The sequence below is a fragment of the Engraulis encrasicolus genome, chromosome 24 (genome assembly GCF_034702125.1).
Source record: "Engraulis encrasicolus isolate BLACKSEA-1 chromosome 24, IST_EnEncr_1.0, whole genome shotgun sequence".
NCBI classification, from domain to species: Eukaryota; Metazoa; Chordata; class Actinopteri; order Clupeiformes; family Engraulidae; genus Engraulis; species Engraulis encrasicolus.
The window spans coordinates 36,525,732-36,538,436 of record NC_085880.1 but is presented as its reverse complement, the minus strand read 5'-3'; the positions used below and the strand labels follow the sequence as shown (position 1 = coordinate 36,538,436).

The window sequence follows — 12,705 nt, the reverse complement described above, 5'->3', positions numbered from 1 at the left end:
CTATCTGGTCTGAAGGGAAAAGTGAAGGATGGAGATGGTCCATAAGGATGCAGGAAGTTCAGTTTCACCTCTCCAGTGCTCGGCATACATTCCTCAACACATGCTAGCCACCAGTTGCCATCATATACAGCTACAACATACCCTTTGATTGATGCTTGAAAATGTAACACATTCCTTTACTGAGCTCACTCTTTCAACTCTGCCTTCTCTGAATGCTGAAAATGGCCTAACTTCCACTGTGTCCATTGACAATGGGCAGAAGCTGTGTAGTTTTTGAGTACCTGGAATAGTTCTTGCAGATTCAAACCTCTTCAACAGGTTCTCAGCTTCATGTTGGTGCATCTCTCTCAAGAACATCCATTGCCAGTTTGCCACAACAGAGATGTACCATCATGAAGCTGAGAACCTGTTGAAAAGGTTTGAATCTGCAAGAACTATTCCAGGTACTCAAAAACTACACAGCTTCTGCCCATTGTCAATGGACACAGTGGCAGTTAGGCCATTTTCAGCATTCAGAGAAGGCAGAGTTGAAAGAGTGAGCTCAGTAAAGGAATGTGTTACATTTTCAAGCATCAAAGGGTATGTTGTAGCTGTACTGTATATGATGGCAACTGGTGGCTAGCATGTGTTGAGGAATGCATGCCGAGCACTGGAGAGGTGAAACTGAACTTCCTGCATCCTCATGGACCATCTCCATCCTTCACTTTTCCCTTCAGACCAGATAGACTTGTCATGGATCATCAATATGTGCTTCTGGTAGTGGAACCTGTAACTGCAACGGGACATACTTATACATTATCTACAAAAGACACAGCTGCTGCTTCAAATGCACTGGTAGAGTACAAAATGAGAGTGTAGCCATTGATTATCTCTTTAAAGTACGGTAAAGGGAGGATGGCACAGGTACACTGAGAAGGAATGTTCAAACATTCACATATCATCATTTGGTGTGTATAAATGGACATCTGCCTTAGTTTCTGAAACCTGGGACCATGGACACTGACCATTTTTGTTTTGTTTTTGTTTTGTCATGTGATGCTACTATGGTATTACCATATTATTAGTAAGTGGTCTGTATGATGCCATATTTGTGAGTCAAATTCTCTCTGAAATGAATAAAGAACCGAACACCAGCATTTGAGGTGTTGCTAATGACATTGCCGGCTACGTTTGGACAAGGAACTGGCCATTTTAAAATATAGGTTTTTTAGATATTCAATTTTTAATTTTTCAATTTATCATAATTCATATTCTGAGAGTTGTTGTATTCCAAGTTGATTGTGTAATATGTAGAGCCAGAAAAGAGCTTTCAAACAACACCACAGGCATCTTTTTGTGACTAACACTGACTGATATATTCAAGGCTGAATGTATAGTGTCCTACCCTCACATGTGAACCTTTCCTAGTCTGTTTCTCCCTTAATATTGGTGTCAGATTCAAACCAATGCAGTTCTGGGGTGCTACCTTGCTACTAAAAAGGCACACCAAGTATGATTGAAATCCGGATCGGTCGGGTCCCAAAGTGTCTGATTTCACGTGAAATGACCCCATTGCAAAAATAAAAAACCCTTTACCATTGCCCTTGTTTTAATACCAAGTGTAGTGGAAGTGATGTGTGCATACATCCAGTAAATCAGGTGCTGGATCAGACAAACGTGAGTAAAAGAAGAAGGAAAAATCCGCAGACTGTTGCTGCTCACCGATTTATTGAACACAAAGTTTTGACCTCAGGTGGTCTTCGTCAGGTGTATAGACCTGTACACCTGACGAAGACCGCCTGAGGTCGAAACATTGTGTTCAATAAATCGGTGAGCAGCAACAGTCTGCAGATTTTTTCTTCTTGTTTTAATCCCAAGTGCCCCCTAAGAGCAGGTCGTGCTCTACTACTGGGTGTGTGCACTGACTCCACAGTGTGGGAATCCCTATGTTGGGCCAACCTTATACTTAGGACAACATAATTGTTAGTACTTTGTTTAGATATGACTGTTGCTTGCAAATAAGTAACAAAACCAAACAAGCAGAGAGGAGTTTAGCAGAACGCACAGCAATGCTCTAACACCGGATACATGTGGGTCATTTCACGTGAAATCAGACACTTTGGGGTCCGACCGGCACAGATTTTAGTACAACTTCCGACCGCCAGACATGTGCGATACTGTCAGTCATGGGTATTTAGCTCCTGCTCACACTGGACGAGTGAATCTCAGGGTTTAAAAGTTCACAATCTCACGATTCACATCCTCACACTATATGACACAAGGGTCGGATGCAACCAAAGTGCTCACTGCTCACACTGTACGTCACGACAGACTTGATCTCCTGAACTGCAGATGACAAAAACACGGAAGGGAAATGCACACCTGGGGTGGATTTGAGGATGTGCTCAAGAGCGAATCGCACTGTCCTGGCAGTTTGGGCATGGGTAATGTGAGATGCAGTGTCAAATCGGGTCGTAGCACTGTTTCAGCTGTGCGATTCACTCATCACAATCAGAATTTCAGACTGATTTGATTTTCTTGCGACAGTGTGATGGCAGGTGAATGGATAGTGTCCTAAACTGGTCAGTTTCTCCCTTGATATTAATGCCAGATTCAGGCAAATGCAGTTCTGGGGTTACCACTAAAAAGGTACACTAAGTTGTATTATAATCTGTGTTGGTGATCCAAGGGGTGGGGCTCAGGGCACTGCACTGCTACAGCGATGACCCGGGTTCAATTCCGACCCGCGTCCTTGGCCAACCCTTCCCCGTGCTGTCTACCTCGCTGTCCTGTCACAGTTAAAGGCCCAAAAAGCCTCAAAAATGTCTTTTTAAAAAATATGTGTTGGTCTGTCCCCAAAGTCTCTGATTTCACGTGAAATGACCCACGTGTAGCCGTTGTTAGAGCATTGCTGTCATCTCTCTAATCTCTCACGGTTTTAGAAACACTACGAACAATTCCTACTTATTTATATGGAGTCTTTTTTTCTGGTGACAATTGCCCTTTCTTTTTTTGTAAAGTATTTTTTTGGACTTTTTGGCCTTTATTATTATAGGACAGTGTGAGAGTAGACAGGAAATGATTGGGAGAGAGAGATGGGGCAGGATCGGGAAATGACCCCGGCCGGACTCGAACCGGGGTCCCCGTGGGCAATGTAAGCCAAAATGTGGGGGGCTTAGCGCGCTGACAATTGTCCTTTCATCGTCATTGCTGTTAGGTGTCGGACCTCTCTTTGGAAGATCTGGACGCTTATCTGAGTCAAGCCGTCTGTGTCATGTTCAAGCTGCACCCAGAGCTGGCCCACATCAAGGTGAGTGCCATTGACCTCCAATTAAGCTGTTGTTAGTCACTCTGGCCATTGTTCGCTTGACAATGGTGGCAATGTCCGTGTGTTTGTTTCCCAGATGAAGAATCTGGCTGGTGGGTTAGAAAAGAGAATGCTCAAAGCTTCGTTGTTGTACTCCTTTTAAGTCAAATAGATGTATGAGGTTCATTATGTCTAACTGTTTAAATCACTCTTCAGGTTTTCTTTTATTTTAGACATGTAAAAGTTTTATCTTTTACCTGACATGTTTCTACAGTATGATTTCCGACTTCAGAGGGTACTGATGAAGACGGAAGTCATACCGTCGAAATATGTCAGTTAAAAGATAAAACTTTTACATGTCTGAAGTAAAAAAAATAATAAAAAATAAAAACCTTGAAGGGACTCAGTGTGAGATTTCTAGTTGTTTATTTCCAGAATTCATGCTACCCATTCACTAATGTTGAAATTTTAAGTATTCGTTATGACTGGAAAAATTGCACCTTTCATACATGAAAAGGGGGATCTTCTCCATGGTCCGCCATTTTGAATTTCCAGAAATAGCCATTTTTTAGCTGCAAAAATGACAGTACTTGGGCCATACTAGAAAATATTAGTTTATTACTTTGTAAACTATCATGAAAAGGTCAAATTTGGCAATAGGTGATGGTTTCAATGAGCAGCATAGTTGCAGTGCCTTTTTTGAGCATTTCCAGCACAATGCCCCTTTAAGAGTCTTTTTAGTCAGTTTTATATGTTTACTCTTGATGTATCACTCCTTCACACCACAATTGCACAGGGATCATTTTGGGAAAAATTGTGACATTCCTTTACTCCACCACCCCAACCCACGCAGGCACACACACGCAAAGACATGCGCACACACACACACACACAAACACACGCACACACACACACACACACCCACACACCCACGGACACACATGCGCAGGCAATCCCACGCACACGCACACACACACTGAAGCATACACACTGACGACCCACACCCCTCCCTTGCTGCATTACAACAAAATGCAAGCAAAAAAAAGGGAATAAAAACTGAAAGTGTTGTAATTGTGGGCTGAACCTGAGGGTTGTGATGCACTGTCAGGCCGGCGGGCTGACTGCGCCGGCGCTGACCACAGCTTGCGTTTTGTCGTCCCCCCCTAATTTAAACCTGCCAGGCGCGCTATTTCAGACCCCGCCGACGCCGCTACCGAGGCGGCCTGTGGTTCAGTCCCCAGCCGAGTTGACGGCCCCAAGTAGGCCCTGTAATGCAGTAGGGCTGCACGATTATGGAAAAAAATCATAATCTCGATTATTTTGGTCAAAATCGTAATCACGATTATTAATCACATTTATTGATTTTTTGCAGATTTTTTTGAAAATAGTAAAAGATGAAATTCAACCAAGAATGAATTATATACGGGATGAGCAAAATAAAATGAATTGTAATAATTATGTAAAGGCAATAGCATAAAATACCTGTCAGTATGTTCTGGCTTCAAGGACGCTCTCCAAGGTAGGCCACTATTGCCACGATTAAAATCACGACTTCGATTTCACAATTTTATCACGATTTTCGATTATTTTCGATTAATTGTGCAGCCCTATAATGCAACATGCTCTGCTCTTGGTACACAGATCCCAGTGCAGTCTGCAGATTATAGGCGATGGGAGGCATTGGCAGAGGCATTGAGACAGACACCTCCTTGATTTATGCAGGTCTCCTGTCCTGAGTAGCTTTGGTGTTTGAGCAGTACTTTTTTGTCAGGATAGGAGATGTTTTGAAAGTACATAGACAGGAATATACTGAGAGGGAGAGATGGGTAAGGGTTGAGAAATGACCTAGGCCGGGATTTGAACCTGGATCCTCATGGGCAATTCGCCTTTGGCTAAGCCCCGCCCTCTTTAGTTACAGTTGCTAGGTCGGACAGATAAACTTTCAATGCTGAGATATCAACGTGATTTATGCAGTGACTGCAAATCGCAGCAGTTATTCACTCATAATAAATAAAAAACGCATTCATAGTATTGTGAATATAAGTATATATTTATTTTCTGAACGGTCATGCGATGCATCACAGCTGTTATGGGCTCTTCTATGGGTATCGATAGGCATTGTAACCAGCACCATGGTAAGCTGAGCTCGCATATCTTTTGAGCCCTGACTCAAACTTGCTAGACGAAAACGAAATCACACAACTTAATGGCTGTAGTCATCTTCAAAGCTACCACAGCAATGTGTAACATTAACGTTTGGCGTTTATATCTTATTATATCACGTCCATCAGCTGCTAGTCAAAACACTCCTGCCGTGACCGATAGTTAACTTTGCTAGCGGTGTTTCTTCATTAATTAGGTCAGAAATCCAAAATCCTACTCTGAAACAGGTTCGTGGTTTGCTTACAACCTTACTGAAAAGGGACATGAATGAGATGGTGTCATGATCGGAGCACACAAAGTATGTTTTTGATCCGTGTGCTTTCTAGTCGAGTGTGAGGCTGCCGAGACCCTTCAAGGCAGACTATCCAGCTGCTAGTAATATTAGTCCGGTTTTAGGTAAAGAGGAAAGTGATTACCACCTGTTACATCGCGGGGAAACTTGCACATTTGTCACAAATACCCCAGGCACATTTCCAATCATATTTTAATAATAATACGACCGTATTTCGCTAACTACTTGAAAACATGCGATTTCAGCATTGAGTTCAATGGAGCGCTGTCAAAACTGTCCGAGGTTTGTCCGAGGTCGTCCTTTTGCTGCGCTGTGATTGGTCAAAAAGCACTTTAGGGCGGGCCTTAGCCAAAGGTGAATTGGCCGTATATGGTCCAGGTATATTATTGCTCTGTGCCACAGTGCACCACAGGTGACACAAGGTCATGAGGGAATATGCCACTGACATGCTGTACACAAAAATGTCCACCAGAGCAGTGTCTGTGCAGCTGAATGTTCACTGTTGGAGAATAAGAGTTCAGACTTCATTTAAAACAAACAAAAGAAGAACCCTCTACCATTTCGGCCATGTGTGACCACCCTAGTATCCACCTTATTATCGACGGTTATTAGGGCGGCGCCATTACTGTTTAGGTAGCAGTTGCTAAATCCTTAAGGAAGTCTATGGGCAGCCAGAACAGGAACTAGCAGACCGGAAATCCTGTGGTAGCGCAAAAAACGTTGAAATGGGCGGGGATAGTCGTCATGGTAATAAGATGGATAGTATTACTACTGTCATAGTAACTGAAACTCCAAAACACAAATGAATAGAAAAACACTCACTCGCCTCACGGTCACGGGCAATTAAAAAGTCAAAAAGAAATCTGAAGAGTGCTTCTTTATTCATTCATTTTTCTAGTTTGAGTTCATTTCGACAAAGCTAAGCACACAGTGTAGCGTATCAGAAGGTGTTGAGCACGCTTCCTGATCTTAACAAGGTGGCTAGGACAGCCACATCTGCCTCCTCCACTTGTGGGATTGTCTCAGACCAGACACTGTGGTCAGCCAAAGAACACCTTTGCTCTTTGTTGAGGACAGTTACATTTGGAGCCTGTTGAGAAGCTTTTAAAAAAAATGTAAACAAACCAAGGCCCCATTAGAATGGTTACCGGGCGAATACACCGGCCGCGAGAATCACTTCTGTGCAGCATGAGCAATAGAGCTCGAAAGTGACGTCACTTCCCCCGATTTCATGGGACCTCAACGGCATTTTTAGCCGAAAATCGTAGCATGTAATCCAATGGCGGTATTAAAATGATATTTCGATCCCCTTCGAGTTGTGCCACGAGCTCCATATATGTTGTTTCTGATATTTTTGCTTAATTTTTCGTATGAACCCCCAAACTTTTTAGAAAGCTGTGTTTCTTCACATTTTTCATGCCGACAGCCTCGGAACAAAACATTGATACTTCTGCATGAATAATCTTTATCTAGCCTCTTAAACAGCATATTTGTAGCCCAGCGCATATCATGACTGAGATCAGAAGATATTTACTCTCTACCATGTTGTTAGATGGTCAGCTTAGGTCCCGTGAAACGCGGAACTAAGGGGCGGGACTTTCGAGCTCTATACGAGCGATTGAAGCCACTAGAGTATGTCCGTTACAAGCAGAACGCAAAGCATTCCAACATTCCCATCGGCTGTGGTCCCTGACCTCTATGCAGTCATTGGCAGTGGCGGCTTGTCGCCGCACCGCGTCATAGCTTGTTAGCATAATATTCCCAGGAGTTCAACTACAAAATGTCGCGCTCGTCGCGCGAATCACCTCTAGTCTCCAGAATCGATTTTGTCGTGTGAATCAATACAAAGTGAATTACTTCCGTCGCTCGCCTCACTCATGTCATGGGCGGTTAATTGGTCCGGTTAGAATGTAGGAAAGGGCTGAACAAAAAAAGTGTTCAATCTGGTAGCGAGAGCAACAGAACTGCACGTTGAAATTGCCAGGATTTTTTTTTTTTTTGTGATTCACTGTTTTTTATTTGTGAAAGAAACTCCAAAGCTGGGAAACAGGAGCGTTACAAAGCCAGTGATCAATACCCATCCACCCAAGCCCAACCTTAGATACAAATCACATGACCCATTAGGTCATAAATTAAATTGAAAAAATTAAAAAGAAAAAAAAAACAAGTTAAGTTAAAACTAACAATAGTCAAAGCATGTAGGAATTGTGTTGAAAAAAGAGGCAGGTAGGCACGTTTTATTTGTTCTTTATTGTGCTCGGTGTGTGCAAGCGGCTGAGATGGACTGTGGAGTGTGGAAGTGTTCAAACAGTCTGTCAATGAGTGCACACCAGCAGCAGGTGTCAAATGGTGCTCGACGGAATGGGAGTAGGGAGGTGTGTGTGTCTGTGTGTCTGTGTGTCTGTGTGAGAGAGAGAGCGCGCACAGTGGCGACAGCCTGCTGCTGGCCAGATTATAGCTGGGAGAGCTTGAGGGGATTTTTTTCCTTTGGAGAGAGAGAGAGAGCTACAAGGAGGAGGAGGAGGAGAGGGAGGAGGAGGAGAGGGAGGAGGAGGGCTCTGTTTGAGGGGGGAGCACCTGTTGCAGTGGCCCCTGTTCCCCTCCCCCACCCCACCACACCAGCAGCAGCAGCCAGTGATACTGTCACATCTGCCTGAAATCTCAGAAGGGGTGGAGAAAAGGGAGGGACGAGGTGAAGAGAAAAAAAGACAGAGAAGGAGGAGGAGGTAGAGAAGAGTGAGGGAGGATAAAGAGAGAGAAAGATGGACCTTTGGAGGAGGTGATGGTAGAGGAAGGAGGGGAGGGGAGGATAGCGAGAGAGAGAGAGAGAGAGAAAGGTGGACCTTCGGAGGAGGTGGTGGTAGAGGAAGGAGGGGAGGGGAGGATAGAGAGAGCAAGAGAGAGAGAGAGAGAAAGATGGACCTTTGGAGGAGGTGGTGTTAGAGGAAAGAGGGGAGGGGAGGGGAGGATAAAGAGAGAAAGATGGACGGACCTTCCGTTGAGGTGGTGATAGAGGAAGGAGGGGAGTGGAGGAGGGGGACAGATGGTAGAGGGAGACTCCTGAGAGAGAGAGAGAGAGAGAGAGACAGACAGAGAGAGAGAGAGAGAGAGAGACAGTCCGACAGTCCTGGTCCTCCCGCCAGCAGGCCTCAGCCCCTAGTCCCCCGGGCTCCTGGTCCTCCTGGCACTGTGGGGGAATGCACTCAAGAGAAAGCCATTTACAGTTTGGAGTGGACATCCCTCATCCTGTCTGTCTGTCTGTCTGTCTGTCTGTCTGTCTGTCTGCCTGTCTGTCGGACCCTCTCACTCTCTCTCACTCTCACTCTCTCTCACTCTCAACACACACGCACATGCACTTTCTGCAAAAAAACATTTACTCAATATTTCTGAAAATATTCCTGAAATAATACAAGGGTATACCATACATGCTAACCGTCTCGAGGGAAATGCTCTGAAGCTAGCCAACAAAAAGTTACTCTTACTCTTTTCAGGCCGACTAGAAAGGGGCTGTTGCCCGTTCCCGCACCAGTTATGTTCAGAATCAAAGTGCTTACCTGCAAACCACCTGCGTAACATTCATACCTGATTGTATTCTTTATTACATGTGACTGTGTGTTACCTGGATCAACCTGCGGACATCTACACTTTCGTCACAATTCATAGAGACGCACTGAGAGTGCTGTGGAGTGCTATGTCACAATGACAATGGGAGTTTCCCAGTTTGGCTTCCACTTTCACAATAACAGCTTGTGGTTGTCTGTCAAGAGAGGATAGTTTTTTCGGTCTTATCCTCTGCTTTTGCATATTTTTTTCTCAGTGCATACTTCTTAAAAATCCGCTTGAGCCTTTCATTTACACGTACATAGCATGTTAGGTCACTAAAACGGATGTTTTCAAAACCGGAGATTGAAGTGGAGATTTCTAAATACACACCTCAATATATGTGCAAACAAGAAAAATGCATGATCTCTGCATCGTTTTAAAAATGACAACGGGCTTGCCTGGTCAACATTCAATCCCATGCAGAGTCCTTCGTCTTTCCTCTGTGGTTTGTGTTGATGTAACAATGGAGATTCCACATCATCCACATGTCGTGTAAAAAGGGATTGTACACACTCCAGAGCCAGAGTTTGGCCTGCAACCTGGTGTTTCACTCTCAATGGACCTGGCCAGATCTGCCACCATTGGCATCCGGCTGGAGGACAGCCTTTGTTTATGTTTTGGAAAGCAGAGAGGACAGACTGGCATCATGCAGAGGCATATTTATTTCACGCCAGTGCATTCTGCATTGAGATGCGATGCCTTTGCAGCTAAAGTCCTACTCCTCAACGCTGCGGGACAGCACTTTTGTCATGTGACCAGGTTTACACAGTTTTTCCGCTGTGTCTTCGAATTTCTGTTGATGAACGCAAAGATGGTCTGCTGTGCCCTGACAAACAATGCTTAACCCTAACCTGTCCGTGAAGCAACCTGTCAGCGTAATAAGTGCAGCATAATACAATATAGAAAAAAATATTGCTACACACCAACGGAGTGTTTTGCTGGGCAGGGTTTTTTTTTTTTAAATCCTTTTAGATTGTTTCAGATGGTGCAGTGCGAGAACAACTACAGCACTGTATTGTCTATCACAGTGATTCTCAAAGTGTGGTCCGGGGACCACTGGTGGTCCACAACAAAGCTCAGGTGGTCCTCAAGGAGATTTCTACTTTTCCAAGACAAGCTAGCAGTAGGCTATTTCTAACTGTATTACAAAGCTAAACATAGCTGAAGTCATATTTTCACCACAATAAGACAGGCTTGTAAATGTGAATAAAAAGGAAGTGATCTGCATCGAAATTAGCACCCCTCAACTGCCAATTAAATTGACAGGTGGTCCCTGAATATTTTTGGGGCGACAAAGTGGTCCTCGGTCTAGAAAGGTTTGAGAAACACTGGTCTACCACCAACCAGGTGGGATCAAACCAAGGCTGGTGGTCTCACATCACATTTTTTTTTACCAGGAAATGAAATCCGACTTTCTGTACTCTTGTCTCATCTTGTCTCATGTCATCTTTTACATTACATTATTTCATTACATTACACTCAGCTGGCGCATTTTATCCAAAACGACTTTGTTATTAATTTTCAGGGTATTGGTTACAGTCCCTGGAGCAATGCTTGGGGTTAGGTGCCTTGCTCAAGGGCACTTCAGACATGGATGGTGGTGTAGGGAGAGGTTCAGGTGGGATTTGAACTAACAACCTCCAGATTGAAAGACAGACTCCCTAACCACTAGGCCACAGCTGCCCCCACTTTAAGTCCTAAATCCAAAGGTCTTCAGTGAACAACATAAAACAAGACTTGGTTCCAAGACTTCTGCATAGATAGAGGCTGTATAGATGGCCCTGCCATGGCCAAACGGTAGGGCACTCGTCTGCCATGCGGCTTACCCGGGTTCGATTTCCGGCCCGGGTCCTTTACCGGCCCTTCCCCGTCTCTCTCTCCCCACTCGCTTCCTGTCACCACCTTCACTGTCCTATCATAAATAAAGGAAAAAAGACAAAAAAATAAATAAAAAAGTGAAAATGAAAAGTGAAAAGTGAAAACCCATTGGGAAACTCCAACTCCCATTGTCATTGTGACACAGCACTCCACAGCACACAAGTGAACACTGCACACTGCACACAACGAAATTGCATTTATGCCTCACCCGTGCAAGGGGGCAGCCCTCAGTGGCGCCCCATGGGGAGCAGTGCGGTGGGACGGTACCATGCTCAGGGTACCTCAGTCATGGAGGAGGATGGGGGAGAGCACTGGTTGATTACTCCCCCCACCAACCTGGCGGGTCGGAAGTCGAACCGACAACCTCTGGGATGCAAGTCTGACGCCCTAACCACTCACCCATGACTGCCCATAAAGGACTATATAGAGGCCAATGGTGCCGTAAGAGTCATTCGTGATGCAGCAGAATTGGATGCAGCATGGCACCAGTCAAACCATCCTCAGGCGGGCGGCAAACCAAACAAAACAAGACAAAGCAAAGTCGTCAGCTGAGGGTGTGTGTGTGTGCGTGCGTGTGTGTGTGTGTGTGCGTGTGCGTGTGTGTTTGTGTGTGTGTGTGTGTTTGTGTGTTTGTGTGTGTGTGTTTGTGTGTGTGAGAGAGAAACAGAGAGAGAGAACACGCCCCAGCCCAGCCCTTTGCTTGCGAGAGAGAGAGTGAGAGAGCAAGAGCGTGAGAGAGCAAGCGCGTGAGAGGCAGAGGCAGAGGCAGAGGCAGAGGCAGAGAGAGAGGGAGGGAGAGCTAGTGAGAGACAGAGAGAGGGAGAGAGAGAGAGAGAGAGGGGCACGAGGCATGCTGTCCAGACGGCCTGTCGGCCGCTGTCTACTGTGCTCCAGCCCCTTTTATCTGCGGCACCCGGCCTTTTGTGTGCTTTAGGTTAAGCTGTGTTTGAGTGGCGAGCAGGTGGCGGTAGGCCCCCGCAATCTCGTCGTCGTGTGTGTGTGTGTGTGTGTGTGTGTGTGTGTGTGTGTGTGTGTGTGTGTGTGTGTGTGTGTGTGTGTGTGTGTGTGTGTCGCTCTCAATTCAGTCTAGTCAGTCCGTTGTTCTCTTATCTCCAGCCTGATGTAGTTGAGAGGGTGGAAGCGTGTGTGTGTGTGTGTGTGTGTGTGTGTGTGTGTGTGTGTGTGTGTGTGTGTGTGTGTGTGTGTGTGTGTGTGTGTGTGAGGGGTGGGGTTTGTGGCGTGTGGTGGCACAGGTGATTGTGCTTGGTAAACACTGCCAGATAAACATCTGCCCCATATAGCCTTCACAACGCGCCCCCCCCCCCCACACACACACACATACACACAACCTCCCTCCCACACATACACACACACACCTACCTTCACCTGCCCAATAAAGGCCCCCCCCCAAACACACACACATACACACACACACCTGCCACATGCAGCCTTCACCTCACCCCCCCCGACAGGTGAGAAGCCC

The 12,705-nt window shown here is 45.4% G+C and overlaps 1 protein-coding gene across 1 annotated transcript in view; it reads left to right on the top strand.

Annotated features, from left to right (window-relative positions):
• fam120b (family with sequence similarity 120 member B) overlaps nt 1-12,705 on the top strand; it is a 34,169-nt gene that overhangs the window by 5,382 nt on the left and 16,082 nt on the right. The window contains exon 5 of the mRNA XM_063191100.1: nt 3,197-3,289. Within this exon, the coding sequence (XP_063047170.1) occupies nt 3,197-3,289 (93 nt within the window). The remainder of the gene's footprint in view (nt 1-3,196; nt 3,290-12,705) is intronic.